Raw genomic sequence first — 25,875 nt, 5'->3', positions numbered from 1 at the left:
TCCCACTCAGCGCCAGGTTAACATTCCTCCACAAATCAAAAGCAGCCTGACGGCAAAAGTACACTTGATGGCCATATGGAGATCATCACATACTCCTCAAGTATGTTGAGTTTGATCCAAGAGATCAGGACGCTATATTATTAGCTTACATCAAAGCTACACAAATACTATAGAACTTGCTTAAGCACAGGAGGTTAACTGGGGTGGAAAATGAAAACAACTGTAATGTTTTCAGGGCCAGTCGTGTCGGCCCACGGCTCACTGCAGGACGCAGGTTAGGCCCACGGCTCGCTGCAGGACGGAGGTTAGGCCCAGGGCTCACTGCAGGACGGAGGTTAGGCCCAGGGCTCACTGCAGGACGGAGGTTAGGCCCAGGGCATTGAGAGGAAGGTCAGGTGATCCATTCCTCTAACCACAACAAATATCAGAAGGTTCTTAGAGACATCAATTACTTACAGCATGACCTAACCCCACCACCACGTCACACCACATGACCTAACCCCACCACCACGTCACACCACATGACCTAACCCCACCACCACGTCACACCACATGACCTAACCCCACCACCACGTCACACGAGGAGAGGAGATGAGAGGAGGAGGAGATGAGAGGAGGATATGAGAGGAGGAGAGGAGAAGAGGAGATGAGAGGAGGAGGGGAGGAAAGGAGGATATGAGAGGAGATGAGAGGAGGAGAGGAAGAAAGGAGGATATGAGAGGAGGAGAGGAGAAGAGGAGATGAGAGGAGGAGAGGAGATGAGAGGAGGAGAGGAGATGAGCGGAGGAGAGGAGATGAGGAGAGGAGATGAGAGGAGGAGAGGAGGAAAGGAGATGAGAGGAGGAGACGAGGAGACGAGGAGAGGAGATGAGAGGAGGAGACGAGGAGAGGAGATGAGAGGAGGAGAGTAGATGAGATGAGGAGAGGAGATGAGAGGAGGAGAAGAAATGAGGAGGAGCGGAGATGAGAGGAGGATAGGAGAAGAGGAGATGAGAGGAGAGGAGATGAGAGAAGGAGAAGAAATGAGAGGAGGAGAGGAGATGAGAGGAGGAGAGGAGATGAGAGGAGGAGAGGAGATGAGAGGATGAGAGGAGGAGAGGAGATGAGATGAGGAGAGGAGATGAGAGGAGGAGAAGAAATGAGGAGGAGCGGAGATGAGAGGAGGATAGGAGAAGAGGAGATGAGAGGAGAGGAGATGAGAGAAGGAGAAGAAATGAGAGGAGGAGAGGAGATGAGAGGAGGAGAGGAGATGAGAGGCTCTTACTTGTTCTGGCAGTACTGGCCGTAAGAGTCTTGGCCGCACTCACAGCTGTAGCCGCGGGGGTCGGCAGGCCGGCGCACGCAGGAGGACGAGTGCTCACAGGGGTTCAGTAGGCATGCGTCCACACAGTCCCGCCCGAAGTAGCCTGCATGGGGGAGGGGGGCAGAGAGGGCATGTGAGTGAAACTGACCAGGGAAGTGAGTGGGCAGCACTCCCAAGCCAGTTTGGCTCAGATCTATATTCATCTCTGCGTGGATGTTTTCAACCTTTCTAAAAATGCCTACGTCCCACATGAACTGTGCTAGTATATAAACCTAAACTAAAATACAATAGTACAGTAATAGTAATTATGATCAATACAGACTGCAGACTGCACACCCATAATGTTATGTTGACATGTTGAGCCCTTATCTGGGGTATTTAGGGTGAGGAGGTTGAGGATACCTTATCTGGGGTATTATCTGGGGTATTTAGGGTGAGGAGGTTGGGGTATTTAAGGTGAGGAGGGGGTATTTAGGGTGAGGTGGGGGTATTTAGGGTGAGGAGGTTGAGGTTACCTGGCTGGCAGACGCAGGAGTGGGAGCCCCAGGTGTCCCTGCAGCGGCTGTGCAGTGGGCAGGCGGAGGCCTGGCAGGCGTCGGGCACCTCACAGCCCTCCTCCACACGCAGACGCAGGGCCTGCCGCATGTTGATGTTGGCCGTGTTGGTGGCGGTCTCTCCCATTCTCACGCCCTGGGGAGGGAGGAGACCGCTCTCTCACTATTCGCGCAGTTACACGTCAACGAGGGGTTAATAAAGGGTCAGTTTACACGTCAACAAAGGGTTAATAAAGGGTCAGTTTACACGTTAACGAAGGGTTAATGAAGTGACCGTTGGATGTACCACTATAAAAACACAGGGAGGTAAAATCAATTATGTTCATCTGATGAGCTTCGTCAAAAGTCAAGCACATGGACAGACAAAAACTACACACTGGGTGGGAATATTGTGTGGAAGTTGCCAAAACTAACAGAGAGAACACTGAGAATCGCAAGTCAGCAAGAAACTGTGAAACGGCAGCAGAGGAAACATGTGAAATGAAAACCAACCTCCAGACAGAGAGAAATGTGTATACGCGTGTAGTGTATGCAACAAAATGAAAGAGTGCACACACCACAAATTTATGACGCACGCCAATGTTGATGTATTTATGACGCTAATGATGTGTTGGCGTGTTCAGAGTGAGTAAACACTTTCAACGCCCACGCTGACCTCGACTTGATCTCTGCATCTCCACTCCTCTCTGAACACGTGTTTACACCAACATATACTTCATCTGCCCTCCCCTCTACCCTTCCCTTTTATTGCCCTTCCCTCCATGTCATTATTTTTATTTTTGGGTCTTCTCCTCTCAGCAGCTATGTGGCAGTGATGTCTGTCTGTTTTCATGCTTTCATCTTTTGTATCTCATGTTTGTCTGTCAAATTCTAGTCAGATGTACTGTCGTTGGGATTCAGAAGCACTGTGCAATTAGCTAAGTTTGTTAGCGTCAGCATTCTGGAGGAACAGACCTGTATGCAACCATGGAACCCGTTCTGCACGGAACCGTCTTTCTTGAGGATGCCTCCTACGTACAGACTCTTCAGCCGCAGGCCTGGCAGCTCGTTCCCAATCTCTACGGTCCGCTGGTGAGAAACAGATCTCTTATGGTACAGGCACAAACACTAATGGCATCTACACTGTGATCATATCAGTCCTGAGTATGGAGTCAATGTCAGCTTTATTTAATTCAACAATATTTCCAGAATGGTGATTGTGTATCTAACTGAACAGTATTATCCGAAGCTGAAACTTCTAATCATATGACAAATTGTAAAAATATATCAGGTCACAGATGTAGAGAGGTCTGTTATTTTATTTTGGAGGAGAGTACCTGAAACATGGCGTAGTCTAGAGACACCAGAGCCATGTACTTGATGTCCTTCCCGTCTTTGATACTCTTCAGCTCCATGAGAAGGTGATGCCACTCCCCGTCATTCACACGGACCTTGGACAGGTCCAGCAGAGCCACCCGGGTCACCCCCAGGAAGACCTGGAAGCGGACGTGCCGGTTGCTGATCTGAGGATGAAGAGAGGAGGGGGGAAGGGGGGGGGGTAAAGCGTGAGAGAGGGACGTGCAACAGGAGAGCTCCTATCTGCAGAACTGTATCACCACTGACCCCGAGGCCAATCACAAGTGCTGAGGGAATAAATGGGGCTTGATCACAGGCCCGGGGGGGGGTTAGGAATGCAGTGCACCTTTACCAGCAGAATGATTTTGGGGGGGGGGGGGCACCCTTACCAGCAGAACGATTTTGGAGAAGTCCCCGGCGTTGGCCTGCACCAGAGTGCCCGTGCCCTTGCGGGTGCGGAACATCAGGCTCATGTACCAGGGCACGGCGATGGTGATGTCCGGGTCGGTCCAAGACACCAGAGCGTGTCCGTCAAAGTGCTGAGGGGAGGGCATGACTGTGGGGGGTGGAGATTACACAGGAAACAGTACAGGAAATGAACACTCAGAGCCTTACAACTGCAGGATAGCTGTGTCTTTGAGCTTCAGAACACATGCACAAAGTGACACAAAAGAAGTGGGTTAACCAACGAACCACAGGGGGTATAAACCACTCTGTGCTTTTCTCAGGCACAATATTCTTGGGTGCCAATAGTGCAAGCACATTGCTTACATATGCCTTAAATATGCTTTAAATATGCCTTAAATACGCCTTAAATATGCTTTAAACTTAAATATGCCTTAAATACGCCTTAAATATGCCTTAAATACGCCTTAAATATTCCTTAAACATGCTTTAAATATGCCTTAACCTTAAATATGCCTTAAATATGCTTTAAATATGCCTTAACCTTAAATATGCCTTAATTATGCCTTTAAATATGCCTTAAATATGCCTTAAACATGCCTTAAACATGATTTAAATATGCCTTAAATATGTCTTAAATATGCCTTAAATATGTCTTAAATATGCCTACAGTAACACCCTTGAAAGAGGAGAAACCTAGAAAACTTTGACATGAGCAGTCGGCATTCACATGGCCGGCCAGTTTCTGCTGCTGAGAACCAATCACATCGTCAGACAGCAAAGATGGACAAATTGTGGCCTGCCCCTCTATGCTGTTAAACACAACAGCCATTATTTGCGGTCACAATTAAACTCAAGTGTTAAATGGAGGCATCTTAAGTGTTAAGGAGGAATCTGAAGTATGTGTCTGGAGAGTGAGTTTGTGCTGCAGGGTGGAGGCCTGCTGTGGTTCCAGCATGTCTTGTGTGGCCTCCTCTCTCCTGTACGACGTCCCCGACAACTCCACGTGAGCAGCAACAAAAGCAACCCTGTTGTATGGGAGACGTTTGCGTCTGCTCCCTGACAGGCTCAGAGCTGGCCTGCAGGCCAACAGGTTTGACCAACTCGGAGCTCAAGTTACACAAGACACTAGACGGAACCTGCAGGCCACACAAGCTTGTGTGTGTGTGTGTGCAGGGGCGCCTGCAGGAATTAATGCCATGGTACGCACACCCATCAAGCCCCCCCCCCGCGAAAAAGAATTTCACGTGTGGATATTTGTCCGTTTCCTGGTTTTAGCCCTGTGCATTGGTCAGCAAAAAAGTAGCCTACATAGCATGACAACATCCACATGCAATAATACAACAACAACGTCTACAATGACCTATCCATTTGGACAACTCGATACAGCCCTATAGGCCTACAGGCTAAAGTTACCTTGTTTGCTCTAGCGTAGGCTACGTCACGTCTGGCTTTAAACAGCTGTAATGCAGTTTAACGTTCTGCCAAGCACACCGATTGCCTACCTTGTTCTTGCCCATCTGGGATAGCTCCTCTAGCTTTGCTGCCTCCATACTTTCTGTTTTCGTTGTTTAAACTTGTGGTATCCATGATGAGTATTGAGTTAGTGAATTAGCTCAACATTGTGTGCTGATAGCCGAGTAAAAGAAACAACAACTAGATGTACCGCAGAGCGGTACAAAATATGACCGCCGCCCAGTCCAGCACATTTTTTCCACAAAAAGAAATCACGCTGAAAGGCCTATATGATTCTAACTGTCTCACTAAATTGCATTATCCACACTCAATTCTCACTGGTATCTGCTAGCCAACAAGTACCAAAACATGATTAGTTCATAGATTTCACATGTAAAATTCATTTTATACAACCCCACCTCCATCTTGCCTGTTCATAATTCTGAGAAATTCTTGATTGTTTGTGTTATGTTTATGTTATGTGTGTGGGTGTGTGTGTGTGTGTGTGTGAGTGTGTGTGTGTGTGTGCGTGCTTGTGTGTGTGCCTGCGTATGTGCCTGTGCATGCAAGCGTACATATGTGTACTGTGTGAGTATGTGTCATACGTATGATTACTGTGAATGTATGTGTGTGTGTGTGTGTGTATCTGTTTGTGCACATGTGTGCACATGAAATGGGTTAACATGACCCCTGGAGGCAAACATACGGAAAAAAATGGTCAAAAATGGTCATTCACAGAGAACTGTGTCTGCCCTACCCTCCTTTCGGGGGTCCAGTCCAGCGGGGGGGGGGGCTACAGATCAAAACGAAAAACGATGGTTCCATGCTATCCATGTGGAGTTACATGCCCACCAAGTTTCGTGTGCCCCGGTCTTTCAGTGTCCCGGGAATCATTGACGGAAATGTGGGCATGCGAAAAAGAAAAAAAAAGAAAAAAAAATGACTAAACCTATATGACCGCCGCTTCGCTGCGCGGCGGTCATAACAAGTAGCCTAGTTGCGTGCCTGCGTGCGTAGGCTATTCTGTCTCCTGCTCAAACAAAATGTGTGCGCGTTAATTTTGATAACGTGTTCACTAAGTTACGTAATAGAAATTGTAAATAGCCTGATGGCATGCAGGTAATGGGATACTGTGCATAGTTAGGAAGGTATGGTGGGCCAATTTGGTGTGAATACACATTACACACACACAAGGGAAATGTTCTGTCATTGTTGAGTAGCCTGATGGTACGCACAGTGCGTACGGACGTACACGCGCCTGTGTGTGTGTGTTTGTTGCCAGACATAGAGAAAAACAACTGTCAACATAGACAAGAGATTGTCAAGATATCTTGAGATTGTTACATGAGCGTTTGCAGTTATTAGAGCATTACACTGATTACAGTCAGTAGTGCACTGATAATGGCCTCCCATACAACATGCACACACTGTGCAGCAGCAGCTGAGCTTCAGAGCCATGCTAACACAAACAGCAGTAGATGAGCTTCAGAGCCATGCTAACACAAACAGCAGTAGATGAGCTTCAGAGCCATGCTAACACAAACAGCAGTAGATGAGCTTCAGAGCCATGCTAACACAAACAGCAGCTGCGCTTGCAGCTTCACTACAATGGGGAGGAGAGGCAGGCGCTTTGTTTTAATTGGCAGTAATTACACCATCTAAAAAAACACACTCTCTCACACACACACGCACATGTACGAACATGCGTCCTCACCATGTTCACAGTTCTTTCCTCCGTAGCCCAGCGGGCAACTGCAGGAGTGTGTGTTCCACTTGTTCACGCACAGTCCTCCGTTCTGACACGCGCTATTCGAGCAGAAGTCTCTTCTGGCATCACAGCCTGAAACAGAATGGAACATTTAGAGTCCAGTGATGCTGTAATGCAGCTTTAATGGAACAGTTAGAGTCCAGTGATGCTGTACTGCAGCTTTAATGGAACAGTTAGAGTCCAGTGATGCTGTACTGCAGCTTTAATGGAACAGTTAGAGTCCAGTGATGCTGTACTGCAGCTTTAATGGAACAGTTAGAGTCCAGTGATGCTGCAGCTTTAATGGTAGGGCAAGAAGGCAAGGCCATTCAGGTTTGATACTCAGGGCACTCACTTAAAAATAAAATGGATGTCTATTAGGGCTGTCAGCGTTAAGCGATGCGATTAAGGACCAAGCATAACACGTTTAATTTTATTTTTTATTAATTGCGTGCCGCCAAATATTTTTTGTTTTACACCTTCACTTGTTCTGTTATCTATGGAGCCAAGGGGACATGAGCAAAAAAAAATCTAAAGTTTAGTTTCATGTGCTCACCCAAACTTTCATGTGCTCACATGAAAGTTTCACGTGCACACGCAAAACCTTTTCACATGAGCACATGAAAGTTTCACATGAGCACATGAAACTAAACTTTAGCCCTTAGGGCCTCCGTACAATCTTGTGCTGCAGATTATGTACTAAATAAGTGATACTTTACTAAATAAGTTATACTTTACTAAATCAGTGAATAAGGGAATACTTGTGCTGTAGATAATGTACTAAATAAGTGAAGGGAATACTTTTGTAATACAGAACAATGGGAAGTGTTTAGTTGCAGTTCAGTTCAGAGTGCTGTTTCCTCAGGGGTCCCACCTGCAGTGGTGCCGTTGTTGGCGATAAAGCTGGCCATGTCCATGGGCTTGCTGTCGATGGTCAGGTTCCTCATGCAGCCTACGAAGTCGCGGCTGCGCACGGGGAAGTCCTCTGGAAGGTTGGGCACCCCGCCCAGCAGCAGGGGTCCTGTCAGGTCCAGAGACCTGGACGTGCAGAAACCAGACCAGCAGCGCAGGTAAGGATCACCACACACCAGACCAGCAGCGCAGGTAAGGATCACCACACACCAGACCAGCAGCGCAGGTAAGGATCACCACACTACACACTGCCCACTACACACTACACACTGCACACTGCACAACAGGGCTTTGGAACATAATAAACAGTTTTGTGTTTATGACCTGCAATATGCAGGACTAAGACCACCGTTGACTAAAGTATTTACACAAATGACCTTGTGTCAAAAAGCTTAGGATTTCAAGGTCTACAGCATAACCTCTGTTGTGAATTATGAAAAGTTATTTGCATATAATAGGGCACTATTGTACAGAGTCTCATGATTTCTATAAAAGCCCACATGTGCTGGCCCTGATCAGAAACAGGGTTTGATGATTAGACCAACCTTACTGGCGTAATCATTGTAACTGCAAGAATGTCTACTTGGACCCACAGGGGAGCAACCAGACTTTTTTATGGGAACAGAGGCCACGACTCATTTCAGCCAAGTATATACTTTAGAGGAAAGACTTCAAACTGAAAGGAGAACACTTGGAAATTCTTCTACAGTTCAGAGAACTTCTACAGCTCAAGTAAAATGTGCATTACAAGCACGGAAATGCATGCATTGATTCTTTCTACAGCTGAGCAGACAATTTGAATGTTTGATTGAGGTATACACACTTGAACAATGCACCAATAATCCAGCCTGTAAACCACTGTCCTGCCTCACACAACATATTCATAGACCTTTTCTTGCAGTGTGTCTTTCAAGTAACCTAATTGCTAACCTAAACGAAATGCTGCTTTAGAGGTTGAGAAACAACTAGCAGCTTGTCCATGACGTGTTTTTGGGATAAATTGCATGCTAGCGTAAGAACACATAAAGGCCTGTCTGACAGCGAACAGCACGCAGATCTGTGGGAGATTAGCGGCGCTGAGGAGGGAGTTGAGTGAGGGCAGAGGGACTGAAGGTAGTGTAATCTCCTGTAATGATCAGCTATTCAACGCCAGCCTCCAGTTAGCGTGCCTCTCCACTGCTCAGGTTCCTGTGAGCTTACTTCTGCTGCCAACGACAAGGCCCCTCACATCTCCCCCTAATAAGGACCTCTGATGTGCGTGTTAACACTACGCAGTACGCTGCCAGTGCTGTGCAGGTGTTGTGATAGATCTGAATCTGGTAAGAGAAAGTTACAACATGTGCTGTGCACAGTTTAAACATATTGTCTTCTTGTCAACCTAAGACATTTGAATCACTTACACATACTCATAATCAACGTAAGATAATCAGATCTGAGTGTCGGTCACTCACTTCTTCTGAATCACATACGCATACTAATCAACGTAAGATAATCAGATCTGAGTGTCGGTCACTCACTTCTTCTGAATCACATACGCATACTAATCAACGTAAGATAATCAGATCTGAGTGTCGGTCACTCACTTCTTCTGTCCAGTCTGAGTGCCCTGAGCCGCACAGCTGTAGTTTCCGATCTGGCCCCCAAAACGCACCGACATGGCAACGTCACAGTTGTCAACGGCAACCACAGCCACCTTCTCCCCTGAGGGTCCATGGGGGGTGCCGAGTCGCCCGATGTTGGGCTAAAAGAGAAAAAAATGAAAATGACTTTAACAAGTTTAAGACAAATTAGTTGTCTATTGTAGTGATTTTCAATATTCAATGACTGAGCTATGAGTATGTTTGGTCGAGATGAAGGTATGCATTTTGTTAAACTGGAATATGGGGTAACTAACAGACAGTGAATCTGGAGTTAAATTGGAATATGAGTTAACTAACAGTGAATCTGGAGTGTCAGTTAATTTTCTTTACAGCAGTGAAGTTGTTGAATGTTTGACACCAGTAATGTTTTCCAACCCAGTATTTACTAAATCCTCGCATACAGAGGAGACTTTACCCTTCAAGGAAAACAGTGAACACTTCTTCAAATGTAACTAAGCTAAATTCTGTGTCTTTGTTTGGGTGGAGATAACAGACCTATTTTCTCTCTAATCTCGCCAACACAGCGTGAGATGGCTGTTTACTATTCAGAGGGAGGCAAGGCCATTTCAACTCAGGGCCTAATTGGATTAGGGCAATGTGACACTCATGAAGAAAAACAGTCTGGTGGGAGAGTGGTGCCGTGTCAAACGGCCCACCGGCAGCACCGCACCCAACACCACCAGGCAAAACCCAACAGCGCCAATAGTCTTATTTCAACCCTGCACCATTTTCCACTGACTTTCTTTTTTTAACAGTCCTGGTTCTTCCTGCATATTTGATCTAAAGCTTCCCTTTGAACTCCTTCCTTTGGGAGCAGTGTGAGCTGACAGGGCGACCCTGGAGGGGCAGGGCAGGGTGTGCCCAGGTTCCAGGGGTAGGGAACTTTCCCTGGTTTTTTAGCACGGTGAGATTTGGCAGGGGTGGGATATTCAGGGGGTGAGCACAGGCCATTTTGCATCAGCCTTGTCATTGTTAATGCATGCAAATCACTGAAATTCATTGTGCATATGTTGTCATTAACATGAAAAAGAAATGACAGTCAACATATCAGAATTTTAGAAAGAGTGGCAGTCTACTACTCATGGAGTCAGTACATCAGTACTGTCTGTAACACTGCTGACTGCTCATGGAGTCAGTACATCAGTACTGTCTGTAACACTGCTGACTGCTCATGGAGTCAGTACATCAGTTGCTGACTGCTTGACTAGGTCGTAAATGGGAAAGTAAACTAAATTCGCTTGACCTTGTTCAGTTTAAGAACATCAAATGCTGGATGCTTGAAAAGATGCAAGAATGATGAAATGTTGGGTTGTCTTTACAGCAAGAAAACAAGGACGAGATCAAACAAACATGAAGCATGCTAAGCCAAACATTCTAATCCATGTTCTATGCTAGGTGTTGATGCTAAGCCAAACATGCTAATCCATGTTCTATGGTAGGTTGTGATGGATGCATTTTAAACTTTTTGTGTTGCGTGGTGTTTTCATTTATTTATACCCTTCTGATCCCTCAACAACAGCAGTGAGAGGACATATGTTTGCATTTAACTCAAATGATGTTGATTCTTAAAGAAGAGACAGCTCCAGTACAAATCCTGAACGTCTACTGGCTTTAAAATGAGAGACACATATCACTGTGGAGTGAAACATAACTAATCCCCCTCCAAGGTGTATGCTGTGAGGTGCATACACCTTGATCTACTTTAGCATCCTGCCTCCCCACAATGGCCCCCTATGTGCACCTGTGATCTACTGAATCACCCATTACATGGGTTTAACTTCCAAATCATGTGCCCCTGGGATGTCGGGATGCATTTCAAAGCTACGCTATACGCCAAAGTCTTAATCTTTTTAAGGGGATCTGACAGAGAAAGCCCAAGTAGCTGTCATGACTCTCGCTATCACATAATAGAGCGCTCCTGTTACCTCACCATGTTTTAGCTCTGTGTGGACTTGGAGGGTTAGAGTGAATGGGCTGAAGGTCGTCTCACATAACAAATAGCTCTGGGACATATACTGCCCTGTGATCCACTGTGTACAGTGTGCACATCTCAGCATTATACATTTCACAGCTCACATTTCTAAAGCCAAATGCATTTATCCAGCTCTGGAATTCTGTTGGGTGGGTGAAGAACATGGAAACATGCAACCACATGCTTTCTGTTCATATGGGGGCATTACAATCTGGAAAAGTAAGGTGTATGTTAGCCCACTGTATCATATAAGACGCATATTTCATTCTTCTGAAGACAGGCTTGGCAACTGTGTTTTGAAGTGTTAAGAAGGGCAACAATTAGACGTGAACTTAGATAAGCTGAATTGCAAGACCAAAGCACCTCAGTCTATCCCATCTAACAGCAGCTGGGCACCAAGCCCTCTTCAGCTATCACACACTCCTCCCCTGGGTCTTGTTAGGGACGGCCTTTGGGTTGTAGAGGACCAACTGCCCATTCACAGCAGTACCCCCTTACTCTGATCCTGGTTCAACTACACGTATCAGAGGAGGAAGCATGTCAACAGGAAAACTGATACAGGATCAGTGTTCAGTCATTTCAGCTGCTATAATCAACCGAAACCCGAACCCCTCCACAACTTACAAGAGTCTCTTGAGCAGCCTTCGACCTTCCGCTGGCATGCCTTTGTGATTCTGCATTCTTCCGTGCCAAACTCTGAACCACAATTAATTGTCCAAATCTAAGCCCTAGTGCTCTGTGTAACTTAATGCCTTCAAAACACTGTTAGATACTGACAATAATACAACACCTGCACCGGCAACTCGCTGTTTTTCAGCTTTCTTAACATTTCTTAACAGTCATACTGGACAAGGAGTTCCCCCTCTCTTTCTCCCTGTTCCCAAAACATCACCATAAATTCTCTTCCACGGACCACTGCATGTCATTTCTTGGAAAAGAGAGGGAAACACACTCCCCATGTGTGTAAGCTGCATATATCTTCATGATTAGATTACAGGTAATTACGGGAAACATATTTTTGTATCTTTTTAAGATGATACATTTATAACAATAAAATGGTCAACTCTTACTAAAACTCGATATTATATACTATAATTATTATATACTATAATTATTATATAATATATATTTTTTTTATTATTTGGTATTCCTGGGAATTTGCAAAGCTTTTTTTAAATAATTGATATTACTCCCAGATCCCAACCCAAAAGAACACAGCCAACATGGGGGAGGCAAACACAAATTAGTGCATATTTTCAAGGTTAGTTTGGAGTCGCAGACATAACAACCAGATTGTATACACTGGGCTGCTAGGGTCAACCAGATTGTATACACTGGGTTGCTAGGGTCAAGTTAAGGTTAACAGAACTCAGACCAGATCACTGGCGACAGCTGCAGTGTATGTGAATGACCCTCTACACTCATGTCAACAGACTTCAAAACAAAACAAGCATTTAAACAGTTGTGCCAGCTTTGACATACAGACTTCAGCACAAGCCGAAGCCTCAGACCAGCCCAGGTGGGAACTTGTAGAAAAGAAAGAAGAGAGGGTCAGATAGAGAGGAGAGGGCAGTTGACATGGAGAAGCCTTTCTCGCTATCTCCAAAATATGCCCTCCCTCACTATAACCCTCTTCACCAAAGCCTGATAGTTCACATTTTCACTTGTCTGAGCATATATGTTCAGACAAACTAATATGCAATCAGAGTCTTTTCAAACAGTATTATAATATGAGGATGTTACATGATGAGAATTTGAGCCTTTGTGACAATATCACAATATCACAATTTTTGAGTTAAGTGAAGCGCAACAAAATGCCTTATCGTGATTAAATTGTCGAAAGCGAAATTAGAACAGGGCCTACATTTATGGAAGACCCACTGCATAAAGAAAGTAGAAGGGCATACTGTATGCACATGTGTGACCCAATAGATGTGTGCCGTCTGGCACCCTGAGAGACCCTCCCCTCCAAACGGCTCATTGTGGCCCCAGATTAGCGCCACAGGGGGTCTGACTATTGTCTGTTTGTCTCTGGAGGATCAGAATATGAACTTGGCAGCTGAGGGAGGAGCTTTGGTGCTTTACATGAACAATGGGCTCAGCAGAAGGACGGCTGGGCATTTAGCACATCTTATGATTCAAACATGACCGCGCTGACAATCCATGCCACTTAACAGGTATTCTAAAAGAGAATACACATTTAGAGGATGACTTGTCAGAGCTAGCCAACAACCTGCCGTTTGTTGACGAATTCATCCAAGAAACATTTTAGTTGTGATGCTTCTGAATATTTCATATATACAACTCCATATATGATTGCAAATACAAAATGTAAATGTAAATCAGGTTTCTAGGCCAAGTATACCTGCGTAGCTGCCTTCAAGGGCACTTCAGCCGTTCCCACGGGTCGGGGATCGAACCGGCAACTCTCCGGTTCCAAGCCCGAAGCCCTAATCAGTAGGCCACGGCTGCTCCAATCATGTCCTAATTCTGCAATACTAACATGGATTTGTTTGAGTCCCCATACAGGCACCAGATACACACTCAGCAATGGCTCACACGCTTGAGGAGTTTCCCATGAAAATGTCCCATGCAACACACACACTGTCACCCTGACAGGATGGATGAATCTTTTGAAGGGACTCCAAAATCCTTTCAACTCACTCACTTCAAAAGCCCCACTAGGAAAGACTCTTCCACTTCCTGCTTTCCCAAACGGGCCAAAACAACATTGTTTCACGCAAACACTCAAAAAAGAAGAGTTTTAAACATTTTACCACCACAACAGGAATTCCAAGTATCTGACATTGTCTTATATGACTGCCCCAATCAAGGACACAAGAAAGGAACCTATAGCGGCCCAATGGTGACCCAAACACCAGGGATCAGTGTGTCTGTTCCCATGGCGACAGAGAGGGTGGGGAAAAGGAGGGCTGCCCAAGTGTCCCCATTGACTGACCTCTGACCCCTAATCCCTGTCCGCCTTGTAGGATCCCCAGTGATGCATTAAAAGCCAATGACAACTTCTATGGTCACAAAAACAAATGCTTGTAGGAGCGGTTGGCGTGTCTCTCTGGGTAAGTTATGAAGAGGCCTACTCTCATAAATCTGTCGCTGGTCTTTTGTTTCCCTCAAAGCGCCCTCTTCACATGCATTCAGTCCCATAACCAAACCATGACTCTACTTGACTGAGTAAAGCAAAGATGAATGGGAATAAAACTGGCCTGACTTCTAAAATGTATGTCAACAACTCTTCCCATGGAAAATGATACCAGGACACATTTTGGAGAATACAATGGGTACATGGAGTATAACAAGAGTACATCAAGAATAAAATAAACATCCAGTATACCTTACGGCTACAAGTAAGTCGAAACTAGTTTTGCAGTTTTGCCTTTGTTCAACTTTTCACAACATGTATCATCAGGGTATATAAGTGGGTGCTTTGTCTAAAGGAGAAATGCATTCCCTGAAGTCATGAAAGGTGACACAGTCAGCTAATGTAAAAAGGTACATCTTTTCTATCACAGATAGATCAGGATCAAAGAAAAACATCCAAAGTGAAACAGAACTAGTGTGGGCAATAGCTGAACAGTGTGTCCAAATCATTTCACCTTGTAAAATGATACCAGATCAGAGTATAATGACCTCCTCTAGGTGAAAATTCTAATAGCTAAAATTGTCAAAATATTTGACAAAACCTAATCTAATGATAGATCTGTTGCACTGTGTGTTAGCTGATAATGAGCTGTAGGCTATGGGCTGCAGGTGAATGGTTGTGTACCTTGTTGTAGTAGTGCAACTGGACAATGTGCCACTGACCATCGCTGACCCCTCCAGGGATGAATGGAGACACGGATGTTTTAGTTTCTCCTGAAGGAATATGGAACAACATCAGCATCAACATATTTTCTTTTGATATATCCCCTCCCAATGGAAATCTGAATGGACTGAATTATTGGACTGAGATAAGTCATGACAGGAAACGAAAAGGAAAAAACAGGAACGACTTCAAAAACATTATTTTAAAAACATTCCAGAACTTTGGCCCATTCTTCCAAGTAAGGAACAACAGGGTGTTTTGGCAGTAAACAAGCAGTTCTTTTAATCTGGAAGTATTCCAGCTGAGTGGACACCACAACAGCGCTGGCATGATTGAGGTTAATGATTGTCTGAGGTGGACGATACCTCCAAGTGAAAGGCCCCTCTGAAGTCCAACACACAGGCAGGCATCTCACTGCTTGTTTGCTTCCAACCCGGCAATTATCTATGAGATGAGCGGCTACCCTGTGACCCCTGTGGGTGAAGCCATTATCTAATTTTTTATTAAAATTCCTCTTCTCCACAGACAATGGGATTATGCTCAGTGGAACAGAGAGGGTTTCTGCTGTCAGTGCTTCAAATGCTGTCTTTACTCCATGTGCTTTTTCCAGGTCTCTAAAAACATTGACTGTTGAGTGATCTAAAATGGTTACAGTCCTTGGTTTATGAGTGATCTGACAAAACAATGGAGTCAACATTAGACTTGGAATTGTTCTACTGTTCTCCTACTGTTGGGACTCTGAGCTGTAAGTTATCATTGGCTCAAACACTGAACAACATGGATTTAACCCATGGCAGATGCATCGATCAAATAGATTGGAAATATGAATAACTAATGACTATACTTTAACTAATGTCTATTCCACTTGGCCGGGCCAGAGATTTCATATTCGTGCATCATGGAACAGCAGTCACTCAACCACATTCAGCGCCCCCAGTCTCAAGGGGAAAGTGGTCCAAGTTGCTTTTCCTCCGGAAAAGATTGCTGACAGCCCTAAAGAGTGGCCGCTGCTGGTCCACAGTTTGGGCCGCAGGCCAGGGTCAGGGAGAGGGAAGGTTACAAAAACAAGAGGACAGGTAGATAAAGGAAGTGTGTTTCTCTGCTCTTTGGCCAGCTGCTTCCTCCATCCACACATCTCCCCATTCAAATATGCTTTTCATTCGTCGAGCCCCCAATCCCCTCACATCCACCACCCCTGTCCAAATGCAACATGCTGTTTCTACTCTCCTCGCTCATCAGAGGAAGACAAGGGCATGTCTCTCAACCTTGCGGCGCATTTACAGACACACAAGGTACAAAAGGCGACACGTTCCATTGTTAGGAGTGCGAGGAGTAATCCTGTAGTCGCTACACAAACTGGCTCCGCTCACCGGCAGAGAAGGTCAACTGGATCTGCTCCTCGGAGATCTCCAAGGCGATGAAGTCGTGCTTCTCGTTGAACCTCCCATTGTACAGCAGCAGGGCATTCCTCTCCCGAGTGGCAAACCTGTGGGCGCAGAAAGGTCAAATGTCAGGGTCCAGTTTCAGCCCTGTCTATGGAAACCAGAGGAATGCGGGAATGGAGATGGGATGGACAGAGAGAGAGGGGGAGGGAGGGAGGGAGGGAAGTGATGGAGGCAGACCGTGTGTGGACAGAGAGAATGTCAGGACTACAGGGAGAGGACTGGGGCGGATTACTGGTTGAGTCGGAGAAATGAGCGTGCTGATGTTTGGCAAGCGGCTGCCCCTCGTAAGCCCTGTGGTGATCACACAGGAGAGTTGGAGAGGTGTCGCTCTCCATATGGCCCAGGGCTTCATCCACAGGAAACCGCGGCCAACAAAGCCAAACACCGGCTGGACTCTCGCGCCACATGCCACTTCCTGTTTTCATGTTTGCTAGCAAGTGTTTCCCCTGGAGGCCCCATGAGGATTTTTATTCTTTGCTGCACACGTTTGATCACTTACATTTTTACATTCAATAGACACTCTAATCAAAAGAGACTTACAGGTAAATGGCCCACTACAGTACACTTCCAATCACACAGGACTTACTCATGTGCTGTAAACATGAGAATCCAAATGAAGGTGAAATGAAGAGAAAAGAGAGAAAAGTGTAAGAAAAGAAAAGACCTCCCTGGACTGCCCTATCCTAACTGCCCTATCCTAACTGCCCTATGCTAACTGCCCTATCCTAACTGACCTATCCTAACTGGACTATCCTAACTGTCCTATGCTAACTGCCCTATCCTAACTGTCCTATCCTAACTGGAGTGTAGTATGCTGGACTGCCCTATCCTAACTGCCCTATCCTAACTGGACTGCCCTATCCTAACTGCCCTATCCTAACTGGACTGCCCTATCCTAACTGCCCTATCCTAACTGCCCTATCCTAACTGGACTGCCCTATCCTAACTGGACTGCCCTATCCTAACTGCCCTATCCTAACTGGACTGCCCTATCCTAACTGCCCTATCCTAACTGGACTGCCCTATCCTAACTGAACTGCCCTATCCTAACTGCCCTATCCTAACTGGACTGCCCTATCCTAACTGCCCTATCCTAACTGCCCTATCCTAACTGGACTGCCCTATCCTAACTGGACTGCCCTATCCTAACTGCCCTATCCTAACTGGACTGCCCTATCCTAACTGGAGTGCCCTATCCTAACTGGACTGCCCTATCCTAACTGCCCTATCCTAACTGGAGTGCCCTATCCTAACTGGACTGCCCTATTCTAACTGGAGTGTAGTATGCTGGAGTGCCCTATCCTAACTGCCCTATCCTAACTATCCTAACTGGAGTGCCAGTCCTAACTGCCCTATGCTAACTGCCCTATACTAACTGGACTGCCCTATCTTAACTGGAGTGCCCTATCCTAACTGTCCTATGCTAACTGCCCTATGCTAACTGGACTGCCCTATCCTAACTGGAGTCCCCTATCCTAACTGGACTGCCCTATGCTAACTGGACTGCCCTATCCTAACTGGAGTCCCCTATCCTAACTGGACTGCCCTATGCTAACAGGACTGCCCTATCCTAACTGGAGTGCTAAGGCATTACTCAGTACGCTGCTGAGAGTGTGAGGATATGAGTAAGCTGACTCTAGCAGCAGACCATGTGCCTTGACATGTCCTGCCATGCTGACTAAACCCACAGCTCGACATCTATCATCTACCTGTGACCACAGCTACCCCAAATCAAAGTCTTATCAAGGTGCAAGATCTTGGCATGCCATTTTGGCGAGATGTTCAGCAGATAAGACCAGGTGAAGTGAAACCAGACAGGTTGGAGGAAGGAAGGAATGACGGTTGGAATGAACTAGACACCTGAGAAAAATGTACAGGTGGGAGGAGGCTACTCACATGAGAGACACAGTGAAGTTAGAATGAACTACACACCTGTACAGGTGGGAGGAGGCTACTCACATGAGAGACACGGTGAAGTGGAAGCGCTGTTTCAGGCCTCGGAAGGTGATGAAGGACTGGCCAGGGAAGTTGCGTGTGGTCATCTCGCAGTAGGGCTTCTCGTACTCCCCCTCGGGGCACTGGCACATAAAGCCGCCCACCAGCAGATCCACGCAGCGGCCGCCATTCTTGCACACGCCCGGCACGCAGCGGCCTGACCGCGCGTTCACTTCGCAGCGCTCACCTGGACATTAAAAGGAGAGAGAGACCACGTGAGATGAAAAGGAGAGAGACCATGTGAGAGACGACGAGAGAACAAATCAGCGACTCCAACTGCTCTGTCAACTGAGAATGGAGAAAGTGGTGAGGGAATAGGAGACGGAGCTGAGACAGAGCTGAGACGGAGCTGAGACTCCAGACTACACATTTATATCAGTATTATTTACAAGATACCTGTGAGCTACCTGAAATGCGAAATCTCACCCTGCTAAGAGAAGCCATTGCACATGTTTTGACAGATGTATAGCAATGCTGAGAACTTTCACTCCAACACCTTTGGCTCATAAATCCAGCACCTGTTAGACAGCTTTGTGTGCTCTCCAGAGTTCAACCACTTCATCATCCCCACAGATCTCATTACAGCAGTCATCACCTCACAGCCCTGCTCCACGTTAATACCACACCCAGTTCACCTCCACTCCACTGCGGATTCACCACCCCTGCTTTCTAAACCAGCGCGTCCACGCGGAGAGCACGGCCGGTCCTGTGGTCAGTGACCCCAAACGACCCCCACCAGCTTAAGTTAAGTCAAGCAGCTCAGAGAGAAATAGCGAAGGGACAATAGACTAGCCACGGGCAGCCCTGGTGGTCTATGAGGACACCTGTTATGGTTCACCGGACCACTAAGGGTGATAGCCTGATGACAGCTCTGGGATAGGTCACGGCGTGATGACAGCGCTGATGACATCACTCCTGCTGCTTGAGGTGACTGCACTGCAGGGCATTTTTAACTCTTTGTTACCCTCCCTGTTTGATGTGAACGGAGCAGCAATAAAACTGTGTTTCCAGTAAGGAGGACCAGCGGTGTGATGTGAGGGATATTGGGACATAAGCCTCGAAAACAAGTCCCAACTCTTCTGCATCGTCTCCCTGACTGCGACTGCGCTCTATGTGTCCAGACACACTGCTGATGCATCATGCGCTCTATGTGTCCAGACACACTGCTGATGCATCATGCGCTCTATTTACCTCATCTCTCTGGCAACCCCTTACCTGCCTTCACCTTCCTCTTATCAAGATTAAGAAGCAGAAGCACTGAATAGAGTTTCTGTGATGGTGTCCAAGGCAAACACAGCCCATTGTGCAACACTCACAAGGCAAATGAAATGTCATTTCAAAATAGAAGTTGCAGTGTTCATAAACACTAACCATCAAATGTTTTTCTTTTGGGCGGTGTCTGTTTTGCAAAATTAACTACATATCGAAACTGCCAAAACTCTACAAGGTGAACACAGTTAAATGGGCACAACATGACAGATCTAATAATGACTAACATGGCAGCAAGTAAATCCAGGGAATTAACAGGATTACTTTCTCCTTTGATACTGTATGGGAGGCTTTATGAACATTTAGGATTAATAACTATGAACATTTACAGAGTTCTCTTTCCACAGGCAGATAATGTCACTGCAAATCAGAAGTAACACAAATATTTGCAGTTAAATAATCTCATATTACTTCCTAAAAGGCATCTGACCAGCTGACCTCACCGTAGCACTTCTAGGGGAGAAATACCAGCCGTCCTCTACCAGCGCTATTCCTAGTCCAGACTCCGTAAGTAGGATGGCCACAGAAAAGGCCACTACACAAGAATGCTGCAGCTCAGCTTTTTGTGCTCTTGTACCTGTGAAGTCGGCCGGACACTCGCAGGTGTAGCCGCCCTCGCGGCTGATGCAGCGTCCGCTGTTCTGGCACGGCCCCGAGTAGCAGAGGTCGATCTCCGTCTCGCAGTAGTCGCCCGTGAAGCCGTCGGGGCAGCGGCAGCGTAGTCCGGCCACGGGGTGGATGGGCCGGAAGAGGACGGTGTGGGACGAGATGAAGGCCGCTGAGCTGTCGAAGCGCAGCACCGCCACGCACTTCATGTAGTTCTGGCAGGGCTCGCGCAGGCACACGTTGTCATCGAAGGGCAGCACGCGCTGACCGGACAGCTGACGCAGCAGCGTGCGGTTCAGGTACACGCGCTCCTGGAGCTCCTCGGACGGGAAGAAGCGTCCAGATCCGCCGGGCAGCAGGGCCGAGAAGGTGACGTTGAGGATGGTGGCGCCGGCGTGCGCCACGTCCGTGTCGTTCTGGACGTTGAAGATGAAGACGGCGTCGGGGCCCGTGGACAGGATGGCGGCCACACCGCGGGCGAAGAGCGACAGCAGCGGAGACAGGAAGCGCTCCTGGGACATGTTCTCCAGGCGCACGGTGATGCTGCTGGTCAGCATGGCGTCGCTGATGATGGTGACGCGCAGTGTGCACTGGGCACTGATGCTGTGGAGTCCATCTGTAGGGATGAGAGGAGAGGAGAAAAGAGGAGAAGAGGAGAGAAGAGGAGAAGAGAGGAGAGGAGAGGATAGGAGAGGAGAGGAGAGAGAGAAGAGGAGAGGAGAGAAGAGGAGAGGAGAGGAGAAGAGGAGAGAAGAGGAGAAGAGAGGAGAGGAGAGGAGAGGATAGGAGAGGAGAGGAGAGAGAGAAGAGGAGAGGAGAGAAGAGTAGAGAAGAGGAGAGGAGAGGAGAGGAGAGGAGAAAAGAGGAGAGAAGAGGAGAGGAGAAAAGAGGAGAGGAGAATAGAGGAGAGGAGAGAAGAGGAGAGAAAAGAAGAGAAGAGAAGAGAAGAGGAGAGGAGAGAAGAGAAGAGAAGAGAAGAGAAGAGAAGAGGAGAGGAGAGAAGAGAAGAGAAGAGAAGAGAAGAGAAGAGGAGAATAGAGGAGAGAAGAGAAGAGAAGAGAAGAGAAGAGGAGAGGATAATAGAGGAGAGGAGAGTAGAGAAGAAAAGAGAAGAGAAGAGGAGAATAGAGGAGAGAAGAGAAGAGAAGAGAAGAGAAGAGAAGAGGAGAATAGAGGAGAGAAGAGAAGAGAAGAGAAGAGAAGAGGAGAGGAGAGAAGAGAAGAGAAGAGAAGAGAAGAGGAGAGAAGAGAAGAGAAGAGAAGAGGAGAATAGAGGAGAGAAGAGAAGAGAAGACAAGAGAAGAGAAGAGGAGAATAGAGGAGAGAAGAGAAGAGAAGAGAAGAGAAGAGGAGAGGAGAGAAGAGAAGAGAAGAGAAGAGAAGAGAAGAGGAGAGAAGAGAAGAGAAGAGAAGAGGAGAATAGAGGAGAGGAGAGTAGAGAAGAAAAGAGAAGAGAAGAGAAGAGAAGAGAAGAGAAGAGAAGAGAAGAGGAGAATAGAGGAGAGAAGAGAAGAGAAGAGAAGAGAAGAGGAGAGGAGAGGAGACCATGGTGACACATTAGCCAATTCTGTTTGAGTGATTTAAAAGGCTTCACATCACTGCACCACAGAGCAGCAAAAGAACATGTTTTGACAGATATCAGGATGCAGAACTGAGCTCTTACTGGCTTTCTCGCTTTTTCTGCCTAAACTTGTTTTCATGATCAAAGTCAAAGCCAGCTGTTTTTTTTTTAATAAAATGAACTTGTTGCAATTGCTGGCATGAAGCTGACAACAGACACTTTGCTCTGTGCTTGACTAGCTTTCTGTGGATTGCACTTTTCTCAGATTCACCTGGACAAACATGATGTCAAAACATAGGCACAGCCTGATTTCATCGGCAACTCTCACTAACTTGGAGCAGCCTGTTTTAACTTGGTATCACCTCCCTTGCTAATGTTTCTCATTTTGTCACTGCCTTGTCATTGATTTTGCAAATGGAAAACGTTATTGAGTTGGTATCAGGCAATTTACATTCCCTTCCCTAGTATGGACATCTATGTCTGTCCTACAGCCACACAATACTCTCCCTTCCACTATTTAAGCCATCTTGAAATTCTTCCTCCATTCCTCTCCTCCAGTTAGAGACATTGTACGCACAGTAATGACGGCTACAGGGGCGAATAGTACATCTGCTTAGTGGGTCACAGCAGGTCTGGCCCATTGTCCCTGCGTTGTGTGGCTATTGTTACGTCCTGTGTATGCCTCTCTCTCTCTCCTGTCACTCCAGCGGCATGGGAGGCTCCGTCATGTGAACGCACGGCCTTCTAATTGGCACACAAAGAGGACCCGTTTCCACTCTGTTACACTGTCCTCTCTCATATCGCCCATCTGACCAGACACGCAGTGGTAGACACAACAAGACCCAGCTTCTGATTGGGACACCCATAAACACGACTTATCACTTACTGTACACACACACACACACACACGCACACACACACACACACACACACACACACACACATAGACACATACACACGCACATAGACACATACACACGCACACACGTACACACACACACACACACACACACACACACACAATGGACATACAGTAACAGCTGGTCATCCCAAAAAAGCTCTTGTGTCTTGAATAACAGAATGGTTAATGAGAACAGACACTGTGTCTTCGCTTGCCGAAGATCATCACTACTAGCCAGGGGCGTGTAACTCATGTGAATGCTGGTGATTATACGTAAACATCCACGTCACCACATCTCCTGCGGATTATTGGTTTTAGCCGGAGGATAGAAAATAAAACAGGTGTGACTGTTTAACTGGACATGCAGAAAGGGATGTGTCTGACATACAGTCCAGGCCTCAGTGGACCAACAGGCCTTGGACTTCAGCATTTAGGGCCATTTCTGTCACCTTGTTTTCCTCCCTACGTTCCATCTCTTATCTCACTCCAGGGAAGCTCACCAGCAGGAAATTCTTTGCTCGTGCCCAGAAAATTCCCAGGAAATTCCCAGTCATTTCCTCACCTGAGAGTTAACTGTCCTGTCTTTTTTCCAACGGTCACATGGAACAGGAGAACAAAAATGCTGCGTTCACTCTGCCATTATACTGACCGGACGACTCACATTTGTTCTCTTCTCCCTGTCTGTTCTTCCTGATCTCTCCACAACCTACTGCTCTCTCTGGGCTGCACTCATACACTACAACCTACTGCTGGGCTGCACTCATACACTACAACCTACTGCTCTCTCTGGGCTGCACTCATACACTACAACCTACTGCTCTCTCTGGGCTGCACTCATAGACTACAACCTACTGCTCTCTCTGGGCTGCACTCATAGACTACAACCTACTGCTCTCTCTGGGCTGCACTCATAGACTACAACCTACTGCTGGGCTGCACTCATAGACTACAACCTACTGCTCTCTCTGGGCTGCACTCATACACTACATAAGAAAAACGAATCGTTCACCTAAACGTACTGCACTAGAGTCCTTTTTTGTCCGTCTAATGCCCCTTCTAAATTCAAACGCTGTTCTGCTTTGTCTCAAACAACATCTTCAGACAACAGCATGCCAGCAAGCAAATAGTACATCAGTGGCTGCCAGACATATTTGGGACATGTCCTTGTTTATTTTGGCACAATCTCCGGATCTTAAGATAAGACCCTGATAAAGGAATATTAATCCCAAGAAGAGGGCCTTTTAAGCAGTCTGAATTTCTGCCTACTGCACAAAGTTTCACATCTCACTTTCACTAAAATCCTCCCCCTCAGTCCAAAAGAGGCTATATAAAAGAGTTTTTTTTGTTTTCTTTTTCAACTGAAGGAATTATCTGTGTGTTCACACATGATCCACAGTGGATGGTGCCCAATGTAATTCATCAGCGCTCTTTAGCACTTCATATTTCACAAGCATTAGTCACACATTAATCCGTCACACACGTCTAGCACTGACACAAAATAAATGTGAATTAACTACATCTAACAGTTCAGGAGAGTCGGTCACTGTTCCTAAATATAATCTCTCACTGGACACTAGACTCTGCTGGGCATTTAAGATGACTTGGCAAACATGACCCACTTCCACTTAATGTGACCCTTTTGTACACAAATACAAATGTTACATCATCTGCAAATCATGCACGCAACTCATGTACTATCATGACACTCACAGAGGCACAAACCCTGTGTGCTTTATACATTCACACACCAAGAGAGTATGGCTACTTAACACAAACCCTGTGTGCTTTATACATTCACACACACCAAGAGAGTATGGCTACTTAACTGGACTCACACACATGGCTATCAGAATCATGGTCTGGGTATGGTATATCATGTATAGCATAGGTTATTGATCTTAGGAGGACACATATCGTCCTATAATCCTGGATCTACGAGCATCTATAAGCCTGTCAGCAAAAAGACACATGGACCTTTTAGCAGAAGACAGATTCAGAATGTGATAGAGAAGCCTTATTTTACAACTTCTTATTCCTGACCAGTTTTGTGCAGCTGTTAGCCTTGAGAGAGGAACATGGAGAATCCAGAAGACAGATGGGAATTAAAAACTAGACACCAATTAAGACAGAGATTGTTGCCACATTCCAAACAGTATCCCAAAGAAGCAATTAAGAGACAATAAACTCCATTACGCCTCTTCCTCTGAACACCGTGTTCCATATTTACAAAAGCAAGAGCATCCCTGTGTGTGTGTGCCCATGTCCTCTTTCAGGGTTGATGGGAAGAATAGGTCTACTGTTATCAGCAGACACCCAGAAACACACACCCACACAGATAACTAAGCTGGAGTGTTTCTGGTAGTGAGTGCACTTGCACTGTGAATACTTCAGCAGCACTTGGATTCTAAAGGATGCTCATTCATGGCTAATATTTAGTATGGCAAGCTGTAGTGTCTCTCTTCATGAAAACATATTTAAAAGTAACATTTCAAACTTTTCTTCAGTTCGTCAGGTCATCTTCTGTGAGGGGGTGATATACTGTCACTAAAGGGCAACAGTTGTTTAATTTCCATTCCGACGTTGAAGCACCACAAATAGAAGTCCCCATTCATTGGCTTCTTTTAGATACAATATACAGTCTATGCATGCAGCCTCTACTGTTTAATGAAGTTAAACTCTTCATTTCCAGTAGTTATCCATCAGCAGTCACAAATGTGTGAGTTGGTTCTGACATCCTCTTTGGAAATCACTTATAGCACAACAGTCAACAACTGTGGCCTTAAGTAGAAGCTATGCTGCTATACAGTTACACTGTAGATACTAGTCCAAATCTAAAGGTTGAGCTTCACGCTTAAAATATCTTAATGTCATGTTTGGTGTGAGCAAAGTTGAAAAAAATATTGTAATACACATTTTCCCTTTAATAACAGATTCATGTAGTATATTACCGTA

At 46.1% G+C, this 25,875-nt stretch overlaps 1 protein-coding gene across 1 annotated transcript in view; it reads right to left on the bottom strand.

The window, feature by feature from the left end:
* celsr1b (cadherin EGF LAG seven-pass G-type receptor 1b) overlaps positions 1–25,875 on the bottom strand; it is a 62,631-nt gene that overhangs the window by 25,040 nt on the left and 11,716 nt on the right. Inside the window, exons 2-13 of the mRNA XM_042110048.1 lie at positions 20,433–21,077; positions 18,551–18,773; positions 16,517–16,632; positions 15,108–15,196; positions 9,295–9,452; positions 7,674–7,837; positions 6,767–6,892; positions 3,582–3,748; positions 3,174–3,359; positions 2,812–2,925; positions 1,819–1,993; positions 1,265–1,406 (exon numbers count right to left, since the gene is read on the bottom strand). Coding sequence (XP_041965982.1) covers positions 1,265–1,406; positions 1,819–1,993; positions 2,812–2,925; positions 3,174–3,359; positions 3,582–3,748; positions 6,767–6,892; positions 7,674–7,837; positions 9,295–9,452; positions 15,108–15,196; positions 16,517–16,632; positions 18,551–18,773; positions 20,433–21,077 — 2,305 coding nt within the window. The remainder of the gene's footprint in view (positions 1–1,264; positions 1,407–1,818; positions 1,994–2,811; positions 2,926–3,173; positions 3,360–3,581; positions 3,749–6,766; positions 6,893–7,673; positions 7,838–9,294; positions 9,453–15,107; positions 15,197–16,516; positions 16,633–18,550; positions 18,774–20,432; positions 21,078–25,875) is intronic.

This window comes from Alosa sapidissima, chromosome 11, assembly GCF_018492685.1.
Source record: "Alosa sapidissima isolate fAloSap1 chromosome 11, fAloSap1.pri, whole genome shotgun sequence".
In the NCBI taxonomy this organism is placed as follows: domain Eukaryota; kingdom Metazoa; phylum Chordata; class Actinopteri; order Clupeiformes; family Clupeidae; genus Alosa; species Alosa sapidissima.
Note: the sequence above shows the minus strand (reverse complement) of the source record. Positions and strands in the feature narration are given on the sequence as shown.